At 39.7% G+C, this 24,290-nt stretch overlaps 1 protein-coding gene across 2 annotated transcripts in view; it reads right to left on the bottom strand.

Moving 5' to 3' along the window:
- IL12RB2 (interleukin 12 receptor subunit beta 2) overlaps positions 1-23,805 on the bottom strand; it is a 72,239-nt gene extending 48,434 nt beyond the window's left edge. For both annotated transcript variants that reach the window (XM_018045355.1, XM_018045361.1), the window contains exons 1-7: positions 23,718-23,805; positions 21,933-22,220; positions 17,382-17,496; positions 15,200-15,384; positions 13,842-13,984; positions 12,075-12,225; positions 2,867-2,946 (exon numbers count right to left, since the gene is read on the bottom strand). In XM_018045355.1, the coding sequence (XP_017900844.1) occupies positions 2,867-2,946; positions 12,075-12,225; positions 13,842-13,984; positions 15,200-15,384; positions 17,382-17,496; positions 21,933-22,220; positions 23,718-23,793 (1,038 nt within the window). In that variant the 5' untranslated portion in view covers positions 23,794-23,805. The remainder of the gene's footprint in view (positions 1-2,866; positions 2,947-12,074; positions 12,226-13,841; positions 13,985-15,199; positions 15,385-17,381; positions 17,497-21,932; positions 22,221-23,717) is intronic.

Here is a 24,290-nt window from a genome sequence, read left to right as displayed (position 1 = left end):
TGATGAGTTTCTCATGTCACAGCCCTGCCCCGGCAGCTCCCAGTCCCACCTGAGGGTGGCAAGAGGAATCCCCAGTCAGCGGAATGGGAGAGAGGTGGTTCCAAACAGAAGGGCAGTATTCCACCCAGGAAGGGCTCCCAGCAGCAGGCACCACATTACAGAAATCCTTGTGGGAAATTGCTTCCCCTCCCCACACTGCAGTTTCCATGTTTGTAAAATGATTGTTGGAACTGCATGCTGCTTAAATGCCCTTTGGCTCTAGAGGTCTGGGATTCGTGGTTCTGGGGCTCAGAGCAGAACCACTCATCTCAGTAACTCTGAGCAGAGTTTAATTGCCACTTCCTGTGTAGGGCCATTGAAGAAATCTGGGATTCAACAGAAAAAAACTAAGTCCTGTGTGTGCATGTGCTGAATCACTTCAGTTTTGTCTGACTCTGTGTGACCCTATGCGCTGTAGCCTGCTGGGCTCCTCTGTCCCTGGAGCTCTCCAGGCAAGAAAACTGGAACGGGTTGCCATTTCCTTCTCCAGGGGAATCTTCCCAACCCAGGGATCAGAACCCAAATCTCTTATGTCTCCTGCCTTGGCGGGAGGGTTCTTTACCACTAGCGCCACCTGGGAAGGACTAGGGACTAAGTCCTGTAACAACTCCAACTCTGCTTTTTCAGGCTGGACAATCGCTGAAGGTTTTGAAGGTGCCCTTTCATAACCACCATCTAGCATAAGGTTGTAGAAGCTTCTAGTTTTTACATTTTTGGTTTCTTATTCAAATTCGTTCCGGTCCAAAAGATCCTTCTTAGGCCCACAATTTTGGTTCCACAAAAGAAAACCTTTTCTAACTTATAGACAAGAGATGCCCTCAAGGTGGGCTGTCTCCAGAGCAGTTCTTCCTGTCCCAGAAGGTCCCAGCAGAGACATCTGTCTGTCCTGGCTGGACTAGGTGCAATGTTCATGAGAGATAGGGTGGACTAGAAGAGTTTTAAAGCCCTTTTGAATTTCAAGACTTCATTTTAGAACCTAAAGCTTTGTAAGAAACAGGGACAAGATTAAGATGAGCAGCAGAGAGGAGTCCGCATATGGAAGTTTGCTAAACATTACCTGTTGGCTAACAAATCGTTATTTTGACTTTGCTCCGAGGCTGGCTTCAGGGTGCCCTGCTTACGCCTATTCTAAATGCTCTTTGTGACAGAAAGAAAGACAGGTCTAGCACTGGGTATGTTGCTTACACTGTTATGAGAAAAATCATGTTGCAGTACCATCTAATTTTTCCTTGGCAGCCCCAGTGATTTTTCTGGATTTGCACCTTCTCATTTACTTGTGCCTCCACCCCCACCTTGAATTCTGCAGGTACTTTGATCATTACCCTCATTCTACCAAGAGAAACCCCAGAGTTGAGAGGAATGAAATGGGACCAGAACAGCATATTTTCAGATAACTGTAAAGGACATTTTTGGAGGAGGGATCTTTACGGGACGAAGAATTTGCATTTTAACCAGTTGCTTACTTGTGAAAATGAAAACCAACAGCCAGGAATTGAGCTAGGTTCTTCTATACTGTTTACAAATTACGGTTGCTCTAAATGCCTTGCTTTAAGAATAATCTTGCTATTAAAAATTCATTTTTTAAGATAAATTTTAAGCTGCAGTTTTAGTTTCAAAGTGAAGAACTTGATTATGACTCACCAAGCTATTTACAGTAGTCTCCTTTTATACCAGAGATTCTATGTGTGAGAGAGAGAAAGGGAAAGAGGGAGAAAGAGCTCATTTCTTAAAATTGAAGAAGACTGTGATTATCAAAATCTATCATGCTAACCCATCAGAGGACTTTATTACTCTGACTTCTGGTTTCGTGCTTGTCAGCTGCATAATTCCAAAACTGTTTATTTACCCTTAACTGGAAGACATGTCGTAAAAAGGGCATAGCTTTTGAGAAATAAAACCTCTTCTTATAAACATGCCAATCAGTAGTTCAATTCAAACAGTATATATATTTTGGGGGGCAAAATGAGTCATACTGTAGCAGAAAGAGCTCTGGATGGGGTTTTAGTCCCAGCTCTGCACTTAGTAGGTGGTTGACTTTGTGAAAAACCTCCTTTTTTGGACTCTCAGTTTTTTTCATGTGTTAGTGGGGATACTAGTATGTATCTCTTAGGGTTTTTGTAAGGGTTAAGTGAAATGATAATACCAGCTTTCAGCACTTTGTGAAACTTTTACATTCTGTCATAACATTAGGCCTCACTGTTTCCTGGAAGGTTGTTCTGTTTACCACCGTTTTACTACTATTCCTGAGGAAAGGCTGTTTTCTATTCCTATTTCTCTTATTTTTGACTATTAGTATTCCTGAGGTAGAGGAGCTTACTTTCCACCCACTCACTTTTCAATGACCATAGAAAGCATATTCCTAAATATCTATATCCACAGCTTTACTCTCCCCTAAAATGAAAAAGTGAGGTGGTCACTGTGGGGCATATGGTATCTGTGGGGTGGGAGGAGGCAGAGAGGAGAACAGAATCAGGTGAGAAGGTGTGGTGAATGGGGTCAGAGGGTGGGCACAGTTCGGGAAGGGAAGAGGCCTTGATCTGACTGGAAGTGGATGAGGGAAAGCTATGATTGTGTGGAGGCAGGAAGTCAAGAGGCCTCACCCTTGTGCCGGAAAAGTAAATGACATCGAGTCAACCACCATGAAGATCTGGCTGAGAAAATGAGTTCCAACACAGTCTCTGAAGCCTCAAATCAAAGCAACTATAGAACCAGTTCTTCGGCCTTGAAACTTACCCGTTCCAATATGTAATTCTCTTCATATGTCAATTATATCTCAATTAAAAAACACTATATAGTTCTGAATTTTAAGTGGACACTGCAAACTTACCTTCCAGAAAAGAGAAATCTGTTGTCTATTGTGGTCAATGTGCTGTCTCATGTACCAGACATCTAACATCCCAATAGGCTCTGTTTTGAAGGGAAAAAAAAATCCACAGCTTCATATATATATACATATATACAAACACAATGTAAAAACTTTAAAAGTCAATTGGTTATTGATTAAATGATTCTAAGAGAGTAGAATTATAGGAAAATTTCAATTTTTGTGTGTGTCCCAGTATTTTCCTTTTTCTTTTGTTAAATAATGAACATGCTGGACCACAGAAGTCATAAAAAACAAAGTGCTGTAGTCCATGGGGATCCCAAAGAGTCAAACATGACTGTGTGACTAAACAGCAACCTTAGGAACAAACTTTAAAAAATGACAAGGGGACATTACATTCTTAACTTACCCTTAAACATGTATTAGTAAAATAACTCAAAGAAAGTATACACAGTTAATTCATTTTTGTTGGAATGCATAAAGAATTCTCAACAGAAAAAACAGACATACATCATGAGGAAAACATTTTTCAATCCTGTAAAATACCAAACACAAAGGCTGAACTTTGTGTTCATCTCCATTCCTGAATTTATGTTGGAATACAATTATTTGGTTTTATGACCATTAGACAATAATCTATTTGTAAGGAAGTCTGTCTCATTCATCTTAGCATTCCTCACACCCAGCGCAGTGCTTGGAATGTAACAGGCTCCCAGTTACTCTTTGTTAAATGATGAATAAGCAAATGAACAAACCAGGCAATCTCATCTACTTGATGCTGAAACACAGGCTGAACTAGTAGAAGAAATAACCACCACTCCATAAAACAGTGGTCAAATATGACCTAATTTAATTTGAGAAGGTCAACTGAACATATTTTTTTGAAAAGAAACTGAATAATCAACTCCTATGTCTAAGTGTGTGTATGTATGTGTATTATGAGTGGGTGAAATAGTTTTATTTCTCCCACTATGAGATTTGTTTGGATTTACAGCCAGGGGTGGAATCAATAGAAACAATCTCTGAAAACAGGCTTCAATTGTGCCAACCTGTGTAACAGTGACCCTCAGAGTATATTAGGGTGAAGCTATCTGAGGTTCCTTCTGGAGCAGCAAGTTCCATTTAACCAGCTGGAAATTCCCAGAAAGCAGTCCCACCTGGATGGCAGAAGACAAGCAGCCAGGAAGGGGAGAAGAGAAAGAAGGACAGGGAGGGGGCACACGTCCCAGCACATACCACGGGCAGGCCCCATGTGGGCCCATTCAGTGACATCTCATGTCCTCCTCGGCCCCATGACACACTAGCTTTGGTGCAGTGGTTAAAGTGTGAGCTCCAGAGCCAGGCCCTCGATGGGCAAATCCAGGCTCTGTGATCCTGAACAATGCTAACCATGTCCTTAAGCCAGGTTCCTAATCTGTCAAATGAGGATCATAATTTTACATATCAGATGGGGCTATTGTGAGAATTTAAATGAACGTAAGAGTGCTTACATATGTTAAGCACTCAGTCAATTTAGCTGCTGTTGTTTTCTTCACTTGAAAACTGAAGTTCAAAGAAGTTAAGGAACTTGATCAAAGTTCCAGAACTACTTAGTGGAGAAGCCAGGCTTTGAACACAGCTCTGTTTGGTCTATGATCTTTGCTCTGCACCATGCAGTTGCCTGGCTCTGCTAAGGTTTCCGACGTCTCTGTAAAACTTAGGTCCTCTATTGGGTGTGCCTCTTTCATGTTCTAGTCTTTTCCTTTGTCACTTCCTCTTCCTGCCTCTCTCACCTTCATCTCTTTTAACTTTTAAAAATTCATTTCTTCCCCTTCTCTTCTGACCAGTGGTAGTATTCACCCTTGCAGCAAGGACTTAACGGTAAGAAATGTATACAGAAGACATTCTGAAAGTGCTCTCTATCCTTCAGGATTACACCGACCCAGGAATCAAGCTCGAAACTTTTTTTCCTGCTAGTCCATACGTAGAAAGGAAAAAACCACAGGCAACAGAGAGGAAGGGGGCCTGGCGTTTATTGACCACCTACCACGTGCCAAGTAATCTTTGGACACTATATATCCATGCTCTCACTTAATCCTCACACAATGCAGAGGGAGCATATGATTAGACCTGTTTTGCAGCTGAGGACAAGGAGGATGACAAAGGTCCAGTGATTTACAAAAACTGCAGAGATGGTAATGGCAAAGCTGAGAGCTGGGCCCAGGTTTTGCTGTCTCCAAAGACCCTGCTCGTTTGTTAACGTTCACCGTGTTGAGCAAAAATCTAAACACGCCACAAACTAGACGATCCAGACATTGACTACATAATCAGGATTTGGAAACTACGGTGTGCTCAGTGTCTAGGCCAGTTGGCACATTCCATGGTGCTACATGTCTTCAGTTAATTACATATAGGTGAGAAATTTAAAGGGAACACTCATCTCTCATTGCCACTCATTGCCTCGACAACCTACCAGATTACTACAGAGCTAAGAATCTAATTCAAGGGTCATATTTTCTTCAAAAGATAAATTGCAAGTGAAGCTGAAATTTTAACAGTGCCCACCTGTAGTGTAAGCCTCTATGGGAGAGAAATCATTAGCCAAATCTGTATGGGTTTCAAAGTGTAAAACTTCATGACTAGAAATGTCAAACTACTGCTGTGTAAAGCAATATAAGGGCTAATATTATAGAGAATCTTTGACATTCAACTGTCAAAATCACTTGGGAGTCCTAACCTCAGTGTTATCAAAAAGTCAGATAAAAGTATTATAGGCAGGTGAGAAAAGAAAAGACAAAGCCCATATGTCCCAAGTGACACACACAAAAAGGATGAGTACAAATGATAAAAAATATGAATATTGAGCAATGGAAGTCATTTCTCCTGAGATGAATGTACTATCAATGTAAAGGAAAAAAATTGGGTTAAAGAGGAAGGAATCACCAATATAAAAAAAAGAGGACATCCTAAATTAAGCAGAAGATCAGCCTAACTACCCTCAAAGGGTTCTTTCAACTCTGGTGGTGGTGGTTTAGACGTTAAGTCACGTCTGACTCTTGTAATTGCATGGACTGTAGCCCACCAGGCTCCTCTGTCCATGGGATTCTCCAGGCAAGAATACTGGAATGGGCTGCCATTTCCTTCTCCAGGGGATCTTTCCCATCCAGGAATCAAACCCAGGCCTCCTGCATTGCAGGCAGATTCTTTACTGACTGAGTTACAAGGGAATCCTAAGATTTGAGGATTCAATGAAACAGGACGTGTGGTAAGTAAATCAGGGCTAAGCCATGTGCTGCCTCTGAGATTAGCAACCATCTCAGAAGCCAAGGCAAGTGCAAGGGTGTGGATGAGAGCAACTGAATTGCAAGGAGACAGCAAACCCACCACAGAGGTTTTAGCATGCAGTGGGGTAGAGTAGAAAGATCTCTAAGAACAGTGAAAATAGAGAATTTAACACAAAGTGAATATGAAAAAGGAGTACCTTGAGAGATTTCAGGTAGTGGACTAAATTGAACCCATGAGAATATTTTGGTCCAAGCCATGCTCTAAGCAGGGAAAGACAGAGCTAAGTAAGTCATCCACCACCTTGGTTCCTCAGTGTCCACTCTTTGGACTGTGATACACTTCTCTAAAATCTAGACTCAAATAACTCAAATAGATTCACAGATTCACAAACACCTACATGATTAAACAAGTTTCTTAGTGGTAGACTCTTGCCTTCATACGTTACCATCTGCTATGTCTCCATGGGAAGCCCTACACAGACTTCCCCACCCCTCCTCCTCTTTGATAACTTTCAACACATCATTCACTCTCTCTTGTCACTCCTTTGTGTCACTATTTTCGGTGGCTCCTCATCCACAGGGGTTGCTCCTTCCCAGTGGCTGATGCTGTAAGTCTCTCTACCTGCTCACTTCAAATGATCTGATTCTCTCAACTCATGTCTTTGCCTCACACTTCACTGAGAAAAAGGAAGCAACCAGACAGGGATTCCCTAATATTTCCACCATGAAAACTTTCAAACTTCCCCATCAATTCCCTAACACATCACTTGTACTGACTTTACTGTGGATGAAGCATTCCCTACTTCTATCACAGACCAGCTCCTTGAGTTTTAGGTCCTCTTGCTTCATCAAGTATATCTCTCCCACTATTATCCTATTTCCTCTATCATTAATCTCTCTTTCTCTGCTGGGTCCTAAAATCACCTTGTAAATATACTGTATTATCTCTGAGCCTAAAAAAACATTAAGGAATTTCTTGATGTTACATCCTACTCCAGCTACTGCCCAACATCTCTGCTCCCCTCCACAGAACTTCTTGAAGAGTTGTGAATCGTCACTGTCTTTATTTCCTCACCTCACATTCACTCTCATTCAATGCCCCCACAACTCTACTTATGCTCTTCCCGGTCAGAAATCAATGTTGCTTTGTCAAATCTGATTATTACTTCTCTATTCTCACTTCACTGGATTTATTGGGAACCTCTGACATAGCTGAATACTCCACCATCTATTTTTTTTTTCTTTTTAAGAAAGATAATCTTTCAACATCCAGATCACAAGTAAAGAGCCTATTTCTTAACAGAAGCAGGATGTTTCCTCTACCCTGAAATCAATGGAGGCATCATGTTAGAGTGCTGATGGGGAAAAAGAGTGAGTTGGAAAAGATTATATACTGCATATAATTTTGATCAAGCTTAAAACAAGCAACACTAATCACTGTTTAGAAATATATACATTTCTGAAAACTATGAGAAAAGTGTGATGATGACATAAACACACAATCCAGGATAGCGGCTACCTGTGGGGAAGTGTAACAGGGTAAGAATACATCAGTAATTTTACAGCATTTAACTGGAATGATGAGTTTGTAAGTGTTCATTTTGTTGTTATGTTTTGTAATGAGAAAGCAGCTTAAACTAGGATAGTCAGAGTAGCAATGGAAGCAATGAATAGATTTAAAATGTTTAGGAGACTCAATGCAGGTATGAGGTAATGGGAGAAAAGGAGAATTTAAGGATAATTTCTCCATTTTTCGACTTGAATAACTAGGAAGATGGTAAAGTCATTTACCATGAAAGGAAAGACTGAAACAGGCATTCTGAAAGCATTTTGCATTGGAGAAAAAACAATCTTTTTAGGCTATGTGAGGTTTAGTGTATCTGTTGATATCTAAGTGAAGATGTAGAATAGGTGACTGGAGTACAAAATCTGAAGTTCTGGGGAGACTGCAGAACAGAAACTATATTCTTTCTTTCTCTTTACCTACCTATCTAGTTTTAGAGCCATGAGATTGAATGAGGTCAGCTGGGAAAAGAAAGAGACCCAATGCAAAGCCCTATATATTGAGATTAAGAAGAGGAAGATGGCCAGCATAAAAGACTAGGAAGAACTGGCCAACAGGGTAGAAGAAAAATCAACAGGGTAGAAGAGATTTCACAGAAGCAAGTACTTCTAGGAGGTAATAGCTCTTTCCTTCTAGTGCAGTACCTTGGAGACCACATGCTCCAGATGGTAGAAGGCCAGATTCCCTTTGGGCTTTGCAGCTTATTCTTGGTGCCATCTCTTCCAGGAATTTTCCCTGATGTTCCAAGATAGACTGCAATTCCCTGAATCTGAGGATCTGACTGGTTATCACTGTATCTGAGTACCTGGCATAGTTCCTAACATATATACATTCCTTACAGGCCATCCAGAGAAGTGTTTTTTTACTCCCTATTGACTTCTTTTGGAGGGTTTCATGAAAAGCATTTCCTCCCATTGGAGTGATTACCATCTTGTCAAATAATTAAGCTTAGGCATTTATTTCTTCCAGGGTAGATGTTGAGCTTAGAAGAGGCAAGAAGAAGAAAAGAGGGTAAGGACACTCATTGGATCTCAAACGTAACATTTTCCCTCTAAAGAGAATGTTTGTCGCTAAGTCCCTTTAGTAGGTAAAGAACCATTCATTCTCATTTCCTCAAGTCTTAGGCAAAAAGGTACAAGCATGATATTTTCAAGTTTAGCTAATTTAGAAATCAGCAAACTATGGCCCATGGACCAAATCTGACTGGTTCCCTATTCTGTGTTTCGATATAGCCATACTAATGATAATAGCTTTCACATTTTTAGATGGTTGACAACCAATCAAAAGAAGAATCCTTTTGAGTGAGATAAAAATTTTATAAAATTCAAATTTCAGTGTGCAAAATAAAATTTTGGATACAGCTTTGTCTATGTATTGCTAGACTGTCAATGGCTGCTTGCATGTGATAACAGCAAATTTTAATAGTTGTGACAGAGATCATAGGTCTGCAAAGATGAAAATATTTATTATTTTCAGCCTTGGATCTTTACAGAAAATATTTGCTAACTCTTAAGCTAGACTTACCATCTTGCTTACTAACAGATAGTAAAATAACCTCTAGTATTTAATTGTTCACACCTAAACTATCCTAGCAATTGTTTAAAATCACAAGTGAATGAACAATTGTCTAGCTCCTCAATGGGAAAATGGGCGGCTGCAGCTATGTTTTTTTCTCTCTTTGGGGATCTCTCACCAATACCTATGCCATCACCATGATGGAGGAGGACTCCTTTACTGCTCTGGCACTAGTATGAGTGTTTAACACTTCCTTTATTAACTGTCCACAGTCAAGTTTGCCAAGACCAAACATACAAATAATGCTTTGAAAAATGATGAAGAATGAATAGGCAGAAACACCTAATTGTTAATATAGCTCTAAGGAATGGTTCATTCACCTTTATTTTGGAGTCTCCTCCTGGGTGCTCAAAATGATGAGGAAGCACTGTATCCCAATACTTGGGCATTTTCTCAGGCATGTGAAGACACTATGCAACCCAAACTCAAGACTGTTTTCCCACTAGAAGCAAAATATGACTGCTTGTTTCCCAGTATCAGGCCCACATTTGATGTATACTGATTGCTGGACTGTCTTCCTGAGCATAGGAATGTGATATGTTTCCTTTCACCCCTTACTTAGTGGTCATTTTTAAAGTGTTCTTCATGGGGGACTGTGACAAGAGTTTAATTTAATGACAGGGGAAGGGCCATATGGAGTCACTAATGCCTTCATTCTCTGCTGACATGCAATAAATAACTGTACCCAAACCACTAAGAGATAACATATTATGCTGTTTTGAGTAGCCAAGGCTGCAAAGGAAGAGCTCTATCATAATAACATTGCTCAGTTTTAGACAGTAATTAAAAAAAGAAAAAGCTTACTAGTATTTTTTTTTAAATGCCAAGTTATATTTGCATACACATCCCAAGGGTTAAAAGGAAGAAGTGTCAAAAAAAATTTCACACCTTTTAGGTTTACATCAGTTAGTGTTTCATACAGAAACTGATGACAGAAACAGTGGTAAGATGTGAAAACCATGAAGTTAGAGTAAGAGAAAAGAGATCTTACAACAACCCACAGAAAGATCAAACACAGAAAAGGGAGATTCAGACAGAGAGGAAGTCAGCAGAGCTTGGTCAACGTGGCGTATTTCAGAGTATGGGTTTCTCTCTTTGTGAATGCTTGCAACTACTCTGAATAAGCCAGCTTCCTTGGTTCAATTCATAACCATCCACGAGTTCATAAACACAACAAGTTGCTGCATTCATTGTTATGGTGATGGTTCATTTAATAGGATATGAGAAAGTTACCATTCTGCCTTGATGGGTTTTTAATTCAACAGATAAACACTTGAAAAAAAAAAAAAAGAAAAAACTTTCACACATCTCTAAACAGGTCATTATCAAGTGTGAGTAAAAATGACAAGCATATATGAGCCCAGTTTCCCTATTTTTATATTTTAGCTTAATGTGATACAGCTTAACTTCTGACTATATACTACCTTGGACTTGGACATAAAATGTGGCCTAGTTCCAAGAATTTTATCTGTATTATGTATAAATTCTAATCCATAAGGCATTTTAAAAATACATCACTTTGACATGTGTAACAAAAGGATAACAGGAGTTAGCTCTGGATTCTAAAACTAACACACATTTAAAGAGAGAATAGTGGCTCAATATTAAGAGATTATTACCATAAAATGAGAGGAAAAATTATAATTTGTTGAATGAATTCATTTATAAACATTTTTAGAGAAATGAAATTACTGTTAAGAAGAAAGGAAATATATACAGTTATTCTATAATTTATATATTATTTATTTGATTAATAGTTTACATCCTTGAAAGTCATTCAGTGTAAAAACAGTTACCAAAAATCACTAGTTGCTCACAGAAAATGAATGTAGTTTAGTCATGAGGCTAGTTTACATGCACAAATATCTGTAAGTTTCACAAATAAGCATTTAGCTTTTCTGACATTAATGGCTGAAAATCTCCAGATTATAAAGCAATAGATTACATGCCGATTATTTTTCCTCTGAGACAAATTTAGACAAATTATGAAGTTGTATATTGTATCATTAACTGAGTGCTTTTGAAAACTAATACTCAAACAGCTATTTCTTATGTCTCCAAAGATTTAGAAGAGGCATAAAGTTCATATAAACATTTTTGCTTTAAAAAAATATTTGATTTTACTTCAATAAAACTGTCTTCCCAATAATTACCAAAAACAAAAAGCTCATCAGACTGAAAAATATATTTGACCTCCTCTTCATAGCTATGGGCAATCTATGGTACTCCTGTGAGCAGTGAGTATCAAAGTTTGAAGAAGTGCAGGGCTGTAATATTTGGAAAAGAGAGGATTGTTGGATGTTAAACTTTATTTTAAAATGTTATGTCTTCAGAGACTACCTTTTCCCAAGCTTTTAGTATGGCTTATAAAGGCCATATTAATTTTCATAGAACCCAAAAGGCAAGATGCATCAAGGTTTAATGATAAAGAAATGAAATTAATTATTAGTCATAGCTTTGTGGAATAAGAGAGAGTAACTGAGATAGTAAGTGAAACAGAAGTAAGAGATAAAATCAAACAGAGGCATAAAGCTTGTAAACCAATGTGATAATATATGACAAACAGGAGTAGGACTTAACTAATGTCAAAAATTTCCAAGCAATATAAACATATCTCCCTGGACAGCTGCAATACTTAAGCTGATGTGAAAATGAGCTTGTTAATTAACGCACTATGTTTTGATTTAGTATCAGTATTTTAGAATCTATTCTAAGGAAATTATTACATCTTCCTCTCTCTCTCTCTCATCTTTCATCCCTTCTATCCACCCCTCCTTCCCCACCCCTCTGCCTTTTTTTAGACACATACCTTCTTCTGGTGTTTGTATTCGCAAAGATTCACTCCAATCACTCCAACTACCTTTATAAAGATGTAGCTTAGAGGAAATCTGAAATTCGTATTCTGTAAAGGGTTTCAGATCCAGCAAGTCATATCTTCCTTTGGCATTTGTGGCATTAACCTTGAAACCAACAAGATTTTTTTAAGTGCCTGTTAATACTAAATTAATTAAAATAAAGGTAAGAAAACCAAACTAGATAACCCTTTTTACTTTTCAAATCTGTCATTCAATGAGAAGAAATATAATGACTGGGTTACTGAATACATGTGATGTTAATCTGAAACAATAGTGTCTCATTAGAAACACAAAGACAAAAAAATTCGTGGATCTAACCCATCTATATAGATTCCAAGGGGGATCCAGAAACCAGCTGTAAAGCAAGTAAAGACTGAAAACTACTAGTTTTCATAAAGGCCTTAAAAAGTTTGTTTCTAACTAGATATTATTCTTTATTTGGCCACAATTAGAATGCAATGAATGTTTTAACACAGACATAAAACTGGCTCCAAACAGAAAATTTTAATTATATAAGAAAATTATTAAATGGCATGCTGCAGTCCTTGGGGGTCGCAAAGAGTCAGACACGACTTAATGACTGAACAACAACAACAATATATAAACATTTAATTATTATACCTTTCTATATGTGGAACTAGGGCTTCCCTGGTGGCCTAGATGGTAAAGAATCCACCTGAGTTTGGTCCCTCGGTCAGAAAGATCCCCTGGAGAAGGGAATAGCAACCCACTCCAGTATTACTGCCTGGAGAATTCCAAGGACCAAGGAGCCTGGTAGGCTACACTCCACAGGGTCACAAAGAGTCAGACATAACTGAGCGATGAATATTTGAATAGGGTAAAAGTCATTCAGTCGTGTCCGACTCTTTGTGACCCCATAGAATAGTCCATGGAATTCTCCTATGTGGAACTGATCCTTTGTTATTATTATAGGCACTATAATCCTGGAAATACCAAAATACTGGAAAGAATCATAATCCTACATTTTTATTGTAAAAATTTAATGTTCAATATTACATCAAAGTATAAAGTTTTATCTTTGGAATATTCAATTTAGATAAGCCTCTGAACATTCCCTAATATTTCTTTTTCCAATAGGTTAAAAAAATTACTAAAACGTGAGACTTCCCTGGTGGTGTAATGACTAAGACTCTATGCTCCCAATGCAGGGGGCCTGAGTTCCCTCCCTGGTCAGGGAACTAGATCCTGCATGTGGAAGCTAAAACCCAGTGCAGCCAACTAAATGTATAAATAATTTAAAAGAAATTACTAAAAAGTAATAATGTAAGTAATAATGGGGTAGGGAGTAGAACAACAAGGAAAAATGAATCATTTACTAGAAATAAATCATGGAAAATTAGTGTGGGTTTACAGAAGCTTATGGCTTAAAAAATTTCAGCATCAGTGATCAAATTTTAGGATATTTGTTTTCATTTTTTTCGACACATGGTTTATAGGATTTTCGTTTCCCCGCCAGGAATCAAACCGGGACCCTTGGCAGTGAGTGTACGAAGTCCTAACCACTGGACTGCCAGGGAATTCCCTAACATACTTCTCAATAAACAGAAGTGTAAATGATTGACTGATACGTTTCACATGTATATGTGTACTTTGGGGGTAAACATTCTTAACCTCTGTATTTCGCTGGTATGAAAAAAGACATCTGGGCAGTCTTACTAAGAATTTCTCCCTGGTTTCCCCTTTACTCTAGAGACCATTACCATATTCCAGGATCTGCTGTTAATGGGCCGATATCTGAGTCGATTGAGCAGCACCAGTCCCTCATCTCTCCACAGAAGGGTACACCTGTTCACGGAAGCATTTACAAATTTGATTCTGACGTCCCACGGAGGAAGAGGCCTCACTGGTAACCAGGACAAACAAAAAAGTGTGATTCAAGCTCCACGGCTGGAAATTGTCTTATAATTACATGAGCTATAAAGAGTTGAACAAGTCTCATTTCTAAAATGTACAGCCACCAACTTGTTGAAACAGACAAGAGAGGAGTCCCTGGCTTTTAGAAGAAAGAAAAAATTGGATTGACTTCTAAATCATTAAAGTAATTCCCTTTAACTTACCTCATTTTTATGCAGATAAACTACCATAAACATCATTGATAATTTGGATTTCATTTAATTCAATGATTTAAAGAAAACCAATGTGCCAAACCCAAGAGTTTCAACAGCTGAGAAGGTAGAGGTGTGGCTAGTCGTGATCACATCAGAAGGAGAAGAAATCTTGGTAGGAAAAGCCATAGGCAAGAGACTCAGAAACAGAGGAATAGAAGAGAAGAGGGAAAGAAGGTGACTAGAGATGGATGGTCAATGTAAAGAGAAGGCAGGCAAAATGGGCAAAATTGTGATGGCAAATATAGCAGATGCTAACGCATATCACTATACTGTACAGTGTATATGTGTGCAATGAGATGCTTTGGGAAGACAGAAAAGAGCCACGTGGTGTGAGGCCAGAACTTCAGGCAGGTCAGAAGCTCAGTGTTACCTGGGAATGCCTGAAATTGGCCTCTGATTCAACTGGGCCAATTACATTTGCTCAGAAATGTGCTGGGACTGGCTAACTCCAGCTCCCAAGCTGATGAGAGGGGTGAAGGTAAGTGTTCTCTGAGGAAGATGCATTTGGTACATCGATACGCTTTATTTATGCACCTGGCTGCTTCATCCCTGCAGGTCCACACGCAGCTTTATCTTAGGACAATGGAGTAGCTGTGACCCTGAAAAGATACCTCCACCATGAAGGGCTTACACTGAGCTTCTTGCACAACCTCACATGACCCTCACTCAGAAAGTATCACTGGCAGCCTATGCCTTCACGGGATCTGAAACCAGTGGGCTCTTATTTCTCCAACACAGAGAATAATGTCGCGTATTCCATTTTGTACAACCATGTCTCTCGCTAGAGACCTACATCCTTTTGCTTACATCAAAGATACATCTATCCTTTGTCAATGCTTACTGGCCACTCTCCACGAACCACTCTCCCTTCTGAAACCATCACACAAGTAATTCTAAAAATAATGTTCACAGGCTAAGATCAACACCTAAAAATGTGAAATTATACATACCTATGTCCAACAATGTGAATGAGGATGGAAATGAAGAAGCACTCCCAAGACTATTGATAGCAGTAACCTTGACTGTGTAACTAGATTCAAGTGATTCAGGGGTTAGGTTGATTCCAAGGTCCAAATGATCACAATAGTGATCATTACATTGCTTTTGCCAAGTTAAATTTTTGGGTCCATCTAACCTGTAAATGAAAGATGCTTGTGTTTAGCAAGACAATTTATGTGCTATTGCCTCCTTTTAGCACAAAGGAACAAAATGTTCAAGTATCGAAAATTCTTGACATGTTTTATTAGGGGTTATACTATGGGAATATTTGTATTCTGCAGTCATAGGACCACAGCTCACCCCTCTTTTTTTAATTTTTGGCTAGGACTGAAATGCTTGGCGTTCGTATGGGTGAGTAGTGATCTCTACACCGCGTGCATGCGCGCCCAGTCGCTTCAGTCATCTCCAACTCTTCGTGACTCCACGGACTGCAGCCTGCCAGGCTCCTCTGTCCATGAGATTTTCCCAGCAAAAATACTAGAGTGGGTTGCCATTTCCTCCTCCAGGGGATCTTCCTGACCCAGGTATCAAACCTGCCTCTCCTGCATTGCAGGTGAATTCTTTTTTTTTTATTATTTTATAATTTTATTGATTTTTGTTTGTGCTGGGTCCTCGTGACTGCGTGCAGACTTTCTCTAGTTACGGTGAGTGAGGGCTACTCTTTGTTGCAGTGTGCAGGCTTCTCATTGCAGTGGCTTCTCTTGTTGCAGAACGCAGGCTCTAGGGTGTGCGGCTTCCATAGCCGCGGCATGTGGCCTCAGGAGTTGCAGCTCATGGGCCCTAGAGCACAAACTCAACAGCTGTGCCACGTGGGCTTAGTTGCTCTGAGTCATGTGGGATCTTCCTGGACCAGAGATTGAACCTGTGTCTCTGGCACTGGCAGGCAGATTCTGTCCCCACTGAGCCATCAGGAAAGCCTTGAATCCCTAAATCGTGGCTGACCTCTTTGCTCCTTGGGGCAGAGTCAATCGTCCAGAGGATCCATGGCCACCTCAGCATTTACTTCACAGAAGTGCCAGATCCAAAGCACAGATCAGAACTCTAGGCCCCACTTCCTTTCCCCTATCTCCTCCTCACTTAGTCACAGCCCTACCAGCTAGATCTCTGCATGGGATTACAGACTTAATTCCAAGGGAAAGAATTTCCCAGACTCTCTCTTTTTGTAAACTCTCAGGTCAGATTGTTGCTGTTGTTCAGTCACTAAGTCGTGTCCAACTCTTTGTGACCCCATGTACTGAAGCATGCCAGGCTTTCCTGTCCTTTACTATCTCCCAGAGTCTGCTCAAACTCATGTCCATTGAGTCGGTGATACCATCCAACCATATCACCCTCTGTCACCCCCTTCTCCTTGTGTCTCAATCTTTCCCAGCATCAGGGTATTTTCTAGTGAGTTGGCTCTTCGCATCAGGTGGCCAAAGTATTGGCGTTTCAGCTTTAGCATCAGTCCTTCCAATGAATATTCAGGACTGATTTCCTTTAGGATTGACTGGCTTGATCTCCTTGCTGTCCAAGGGACTCTCAAGAGTCTTCTCCAATACCACAATTCAAAAGCATCAAGTCTTTAGTGCTCCGTGTTATTTATGGTCCAACTGTCACATCTGTACATGACTACTGGAAAAGTCATAGCTTTGACAATGTGGATCTTTGTTGGCAAAGTGATGTCTCTGCTTTTTCATACATTGTATAGGTTGGTCATAGCTTTTCTTCCAAGGAGCAAGTGTCTTTTAAAAGGTGCTTTAAAAAGAAAGTCCTTCAGGGCTAGTGGAAAGCTACCACAAAAAAAAGAGTCTATTTATAAACCATGACCCAAGATTCCGCAACTGCAAAAGAGAGAAGTTTAACCCTAGAGAGAAGCCAGTTTAACCCTATACAGCAGGGAAGAACATGCATAACGTGGGCCTTGGATGCCCTGAAGAGATCTCTGAGTCAGTCCTCAGGCCTAAGACATAAGTTCTCACACTTTAGATAAATGAACCAGTTTTACTTGATGAACACTAGAATTATTTTTTTAAGTATCTAAGTATCTGGAGATGTTTACTGCTTCTTCTCTCAGTAAAACTAGCACTGTTAGATACTTCTAGATGTCATATAAGAGAAAACCTACCAAAAAGCTGCAAATATAGTATTACTCACTGTAAAGTGTATGCAGTATACAGGTGGGTGTCTCGTCCTCTGTCCCAGGTACAGGTCACAGTTCCATGTTCTCCCTTCTGTATACAAGATAAGTTTCGAGGCTGTTCTGGAACAACTTTTTTAAAAAAAGAATAGAACTACCTATTTTAATCAGCACACATGTGATATTTCAATTACATTATTGTTATTTGCCAACAAGATAACAATACTTCCCCTATGTCTCCCATACCCAGATGAGCTGGGAGCTATTTCAAATCCCATCAACTTCAAATGTGCCTCCTAGGTATGAATTTGTTCTAATAACAATTGTAATAATAATGGATATGGATCAAACACTTACTATATGCCAAGTCTATACTAAGTATTTTATGAGTGGTTTTTCTCAATTGGACATTATAGCAGCTACATCAAGTACATACAATTATTATCTTCATGTTATCAAAGAGGACACTGAGAGATGAACTATCTTGCCCAATAGTACAAAACTATGAAGTGGTGGAATCAGGGTTCCAGCCCAGGAGTGGCTGACTTGAGTTCAAGCCTTTCACCATCATATTCTACTATTTTCCCTGACAAGTGACCATTCAGTGCTAGTTCCAATACCCTGGGTGATGATGAGTTTACTTTTTTAGAATGAGGCTCATTCAAATATTAGAAACTTATAAAAATTAGGGTCTTTCTTTCTCCATTGACTTGAAATTTATTGCCAAGGCATATCTATCCATTGGCCCTAGTCATGTCTTCCTGGGATGTATCACCAAAATCTAATTTCTGCAGCATCACCTGAAACACTTAATGAATATTTATAAATTACTTTTTTATGTACACAGACATTGAAAACCTTCCATGGACCAGGCAGCATTAGGTGTGGAAATGCAAAAGTGTACAAGGTAGGCATGGCTCCTTCTATCATAAGGTGTGTATTTTTAAATGAAGCCACTTCATAGTCAAAGACAGAACTTTAACCCCACTGCTGCTCTTACTTGCAGCAGTACATGGTAGCATCAATTTCTATCTGTCTAGGGTGGGAGCTTCTGCATTAAATCAGGTCACATCTTGACATGTCTAACTGCCAGTAATAGGCCAAGCCGGTGATTGCTGGTCCACTTGCTTTCCAGCTTCCAAAACTTTGTTGCTGTGTCTCCCCGCCCATTCTTTTTGTCCTTTAGGGTTTGTGCCTCTAGAAAACTTTCTTTACTGCATCTTGGCTTAATTTCAGGGGGAATGAAAGTAAATACATGTACACAAACCACCATCATTTCTCTAGTGCTTCATAGGGTCTTTTGATGACCAAATGAGATAGAGATAATATACCTGACACTTTTGCATAATGAAAAAGTTAGTCTCACTTTCACCTTTACTCCTAAAAGTTTGTAGAGCATCTCATTTTAAAGACCATAGCTTTTACTCAAAATCAAAGCAACGTATTAAATGTGAGTTCCCTGGACCATGAAATCAAGGTGTCTACTTCAGGCTGGGACATGGTTTGGCCAGAGACTGTCTGTCCCAGGATAAACCAGACCTAATTCTCTTCAATATAAATATATTTAATAGCTGAAGCTAAGAAAACGTCAGAAATCAAAGCCTCTGAAGTGAAAATTGTTTACCATGTAATTGTTATTTGTATTATGCAAATATTATTTGCATTGTTATGTGTATTCTTCTTATTAGTTTTTAAAGCCCTACTAACTATATGAAATAAAAAGTCTTAAATAGCATTCAGAAATATCAACAGCTAAGCATATATTGAAAACAACTAAGCAAGAATCTACTGTCTTTCATTTATTTCCTAGGTTGTCCAAATAAGTTGTGGCCCAATCCTCTGAGGTTTATTGCACAATCTGGATGAGCTCTGAGTAGCAGAGCAGCACAAGCCCAGGAAGGGGCCAGAAAGAAGAGGCTTCAAGGCCATCTACCCATTCCCAATCCTGAAGAACCAGTCACTTTCATGACAGGTCTACTTGGGGTATGCAATGTTACTCTGGACTACCACTTATCACAAAAGAGAAAATGGACTGCTCAATCCATCACCAGATAGAATTAAATTCACTGCACCAGGTGAAACCAACATTCATTGTGTCTTTTCTTGGAATGACTTGTCATACTCAGAAAAAGGTGTTGCTTCCAGTCAGTTCTTTACCTCAAAGGTGCTAAACTTGTTCAAAGAGCAGCCATTTGATGGTGTGGTTATCACCTGAGCTCGCTGCACAAGCAAGATTCCAGCATCGCTGCCCAGCTGAGCTACACCGGGGCAGATGTGCCTTCCCATTTCCATAGACGTCCTGATGCTATCAGTTGCCACAGGTGCATGCACAAGTTCTGGATGAATGGGGCTGTGGCACTCCCATGCGTCTGAGCAAGGACAGGAAATGGAATGGAATGGCTTAAGGACATCTGCGAAGATACTGACTTCCAAGGCCATTGATAGCTCCCTAAAAAACCCACCTGCAGCACTGGGAACACTTGGAACTGACATCACAGAGCTGAGAATGTCTGATACCAATATAGTATGTTGGTCTATAAGATGGTGAATTACCTGGATAAAATATTCAGGTGTTCGGAAGATAAGGGAGGTGAGGACAAATGGTGTTCTTAAGAAAAAATTTCATCTTGCCTATTAGCAATACTTCATTTCCTCTCAAGCAAAACATGCTCAGCCATTCAGCATACTGTATACATGAAGAAAAGAATAAAACCGGTGGAACTGCAGACCTAGCGCTCATCACTTAAGTGCCTCCTATGTTCCTGGTACTAGATTAAGCACTTTGCATCCAAGGTATCATCTAATCACCACAACCGTCTTGGGAGGTAGGTGTTAGTATCTTCATCACACAGATGGAGAAACTGAGGCTGAGAGAACTGAAACTAAAAGTCCACTGCTAGTGGCTGGGTTGGGATTCAAAGCCCATGCTCCTTTTACTACATCCACAGGCTGTCAGAACTGAGTGTACATAACCCATCAGAGGAGTCCCTGAGCTGGAAGAGGGGTATGAGCTCCACACCCACAATGATTTGCTTAGATATGCTTGGTATTGCTGCTCAATGCTTGTGGTGGCCCTCTAGGAATTCCTGCCTGGCACCAACCATGTCCTTATAGATCAGGGATCCTCAGTCTCCAGGATCTAATGCCTGATGCTCGGAGGTGGAGCTGATGTAATAATAATAGAAAGAAAGTGCATAGTAAATACAATGCTTTTGAATCATCCTGAAACCAGCACCCTACCATGGTCTGTGAAAAAACTGTCCTCCATGAAACTGGCCCCTGGTGTCAGAAAGGTTGGGGGCTGCTGTTACAGGTCACAGAGAAGAGGCTCATATCTTTCCTGATAAGTCGCACTGAGCTCTGTACCACTCTCATTATGACAGGGACCCTGTCCGTGCATCTTAGTCAGCCAGCCTGCAGCAGCAATTCCTCCGACTCTCCACACACCTCTCACCTGCCCGTTTGGAGTTTCCCGGGAACCACAGAGGCACAGCGTGCCCTGGGATGGCTCAGGGCCTTTGCATGCTCACTGGCTTGCAGGGCTGGGCCTTCAAGGCTGCAGACTGCAAGCTGCAGGAAGGTGTGCTGCTGGCTCACCCTGTGCACTGTGGCTCAGGTTGCAGACGCCAACTCTGACATCTTAGTTCTTACCCCTGGCGGTGGCGTGGAGAGACTCATAGTGCAAGCTAGCAGTGCGGGGGAGTTGGTGCTCTGTGGGTGAACTTTGACCTACACCAGACAGTTCTCTCTTTCACCTGTCACTCTATTGCCATATGTTCTTTCTGGGGATGTCCCTAGTTACCAAGCAACCAGCTGTATCTTCTGGTGATGCCGTGGCCAGGTCAGTAACTTAACCACCTCATGTTTGCTCCACTTTTTCCCTGATTCACTCCCTCACTCTTACTTCCCTGGAACCGGACAACTCCTCTCCCACTCTGAAGTCTTAGCACATCAGTTTAGTCTCAGGCAGTTTTCTAGAAAACCCAGGGAAAGATACTAAGTATGATGATCGTTCTCTCTTAACGTCTGCTCAGTATGATAATCAGTGGTCAGGAGTGAAGTGGATGGAAGAATTATTATTATATTTTTTTACATTAAGTCAGAGAGGGGAGAAGTGTTCAGCCTTGGGTATCAGCCTGGACTGCACAAGTCGAAAGACATCTTTTTAGGAGGCTGTGGCTTTGAACAAACTCTTGTAAGTCAAGAAGGCACATAGACTCAGATGCAGAAAGCCTTCTTTCTGATTTTGGAGTCCAAGGGCAACAGATAAATGGTCTTAATGGCCAAAAAGAGGACAGAAAGAGAGAGAGGGGGGAGGGGAAGGATAAAAGGAGAGGGGAGAAGAGGAAAGGTGAGGAGAGGAGAGGAAAGAGGAGATTTACTAAATGAGATCCCAGTTCTATTGATTTCTGGACTTAATACATTGAGGTGCTCATGTTACTAGGAAGATTAAATATATCCTTGAAGTGGGAGAAGAAAGAACACTGTCCTCTACTTGGATTTCTGCTTAATACACGCCAAATACCAGAAGATCACCAGTCTTTAGGAACTCAGGATGGACTGCTCACCACCGACGGAGATCTCTGCCCCACATATTCGAATCTCCTTACGGCTTCTGTAGGCCAGCTTGCAGACGAACAGGGTTGTGCCCAGGGGAAGACCTGTGACTTGAAAACTGAGGGAGTGACCATGCTGAACACAAATTCTTCTGTCGAACTTGTAGAGGATTAACTTGTTAAGACTGGAGGATGGCAAGTAGCCTTGTTTGGGCTTCAAAGAGCAGGAAATGTTGACAGCTGATCCTAACGAAACGACATGGGAAGGCTGCACAGTCACATCCCCTCTCTTGCACACATCTGCAGCAAGATACAAATGCAAAAGATGAGTCGGCACACAAGAAACCTATATCAGTTGGAGGGTCTGTGTAAATTTCCCAAAGCTGGATAAAGCAAACCCTATCAAACCATGGAAATACACACAAGCTACGTTGCTCTGGCTCTATTGGTGATGCACAGTGAGGACAGAAGGCAACTATTTTAAAGTCTAACTGTATCTGAATTAAAGTATACATCCTTTTCAATACAGTAATACTATAACCAGAACTATAAATAGGAAAGTGGTGAGAAAATAGGGTTGGAAGAACATTATATGCTTAATATAACATGCATCATATTATATACAAATTATTCAACAAACTATAAAAAGTACTTCCCAGAATAAATCACATTTGTTTCCCTGCCCATTTACGATTTATAACACTTACTTCAGTACTCATACCAAAATGATTAAAAAGCTATCACAAATGCCTAAAAGGCTACTACAAATGTTAAAGGACACATTTGGGAATAATCCCTTCCCTTGCTATATTAGGGGTATAAGGTATGTGTAATCCCTAGCATTATTTTATAACAAACAGAAAATATTTAGGGACTCTGGTATGTTTGTAGTTGGAATCAGGGATGGAAATTAGGTCTTACCATGGTATTCCTCCAAGATGTAAGACCCTAGGTAGGATGAACCACTCCCAATACAGCTAATACGAAAGTACACAAAAGTATTTTTCGTTTAAAAAGAGTTCTCCATATTATTTTCCTTATGCCAGATCCCACAATAAACTCTTAAAGAGAGATCATTCTTACTCTCCAGGTGGTTCTATATATGTAAATACAACAATGAATCGCAAATTAGCAGTTTTTGGTAGTATTCAGTAATTGCTGATGAAAAAAAACCCTTATAGAGTCACCCTGAATTTTTAGATATGATATAAATCCTCCGCTGAAAGTATTTTTTTGTTAATTATAAAACTGCTTGGATTAACTACCACAAACAAATTGGTAAAAAGTTATTTAAGTCAAATAAAGGAAATATTAAATATTTATTTTAAATGAAAAGTTTCCATTTTTATTTTCAGAAATAATCTCTTTCTCTCTCTTACTTTTATGTTTGTTTTTTGTTTCTTTGATCCTAATGGGTTAGAAAGTAAAAAATAAGATGCCAATAAAAAAAGCAAAGAAAATGACAGCCATTATTTTCTTTTTTTAGCAGAGCTGAATCCATCCATGAATACTCTTTGTTAAAATTCATTCATGATTGTTAAAACACCCATTCATGATTCCTAGCCTGGTTACCTAGTCACTTTCTTAAGAGGAAAAGATATCACTGGAGTTTCAATCATTAATATAATGAAATAAAATACATATTAGTGACATACTTAGAACCAAACTTATCCACTTAAACTTGACAGATTACCTTAAAAAGACCAACTATCAGAACATTTACCGCAAATGCATATTTCATCTGTGAGAATTTAAACCAAAAATTCCTCCACAGATTAGATTACAGAAATATCTTACCTATTTTTGCCTTAACTAACAGCAACATGATGATAAAAGTAAGTGCCAGTGAACACCCGCTAACTGTATGTGCCATGAACAGTCTGGAATACACCTCTGTATGTTTCCTTGTAAAAGAAGACAAATTCATTCATGTTAAATACATTCCGAAAATACTACAACCAAAACAATTCAGAGGGCTTAAAATGCTCCTTTAATTTTCTCTGTATTGTTAAGAGACTTAAAAAAAAAATGATGTTTAAAACCAATAAACTAAAAATCTTAGCCACCTCTAACCCTCATGTCATTTAAGCTTCTTGGGGTCAGCAAAGAGTAAGCGAAGAGACCTGACCTACGGAGTCCTTTAGAACTGGGTTTAAATACTTTGAGCCAATGGGCAAGTTACTTAATCTTCTGAGATTCAGTCTTACACAAAGCTTTTTTCCTTCCAAACAAGTCTGCGTCATCATAGTCAAATGTACTAGTGTTAAAATTCCAAGAGTAGTGAGAATTTCTGATCTAGTCATGTGCTCCTGGAAGTAACAGGAGATTAAAATGTGGTTCATAACCACTACTACCTCCCACACTTCAGAA

This window comes from Capra hircus, chromosome 3 (genome assembly GCF_001704415.2).
Source record: "Capra hircus breed San Clemente chromosome 3, ASM170441v1, whole genome shotgun sequence".
Taxonomy (NCBI): domain Eukaryota; kingdom Metazoa; phylum Chordata; class Mammalia; order Artiodactyla; family Bovidae; genus Capra; species Capra hircus.
This window is presented reverse-complemented; position numbering and strand designations above follow the sequence as displayed.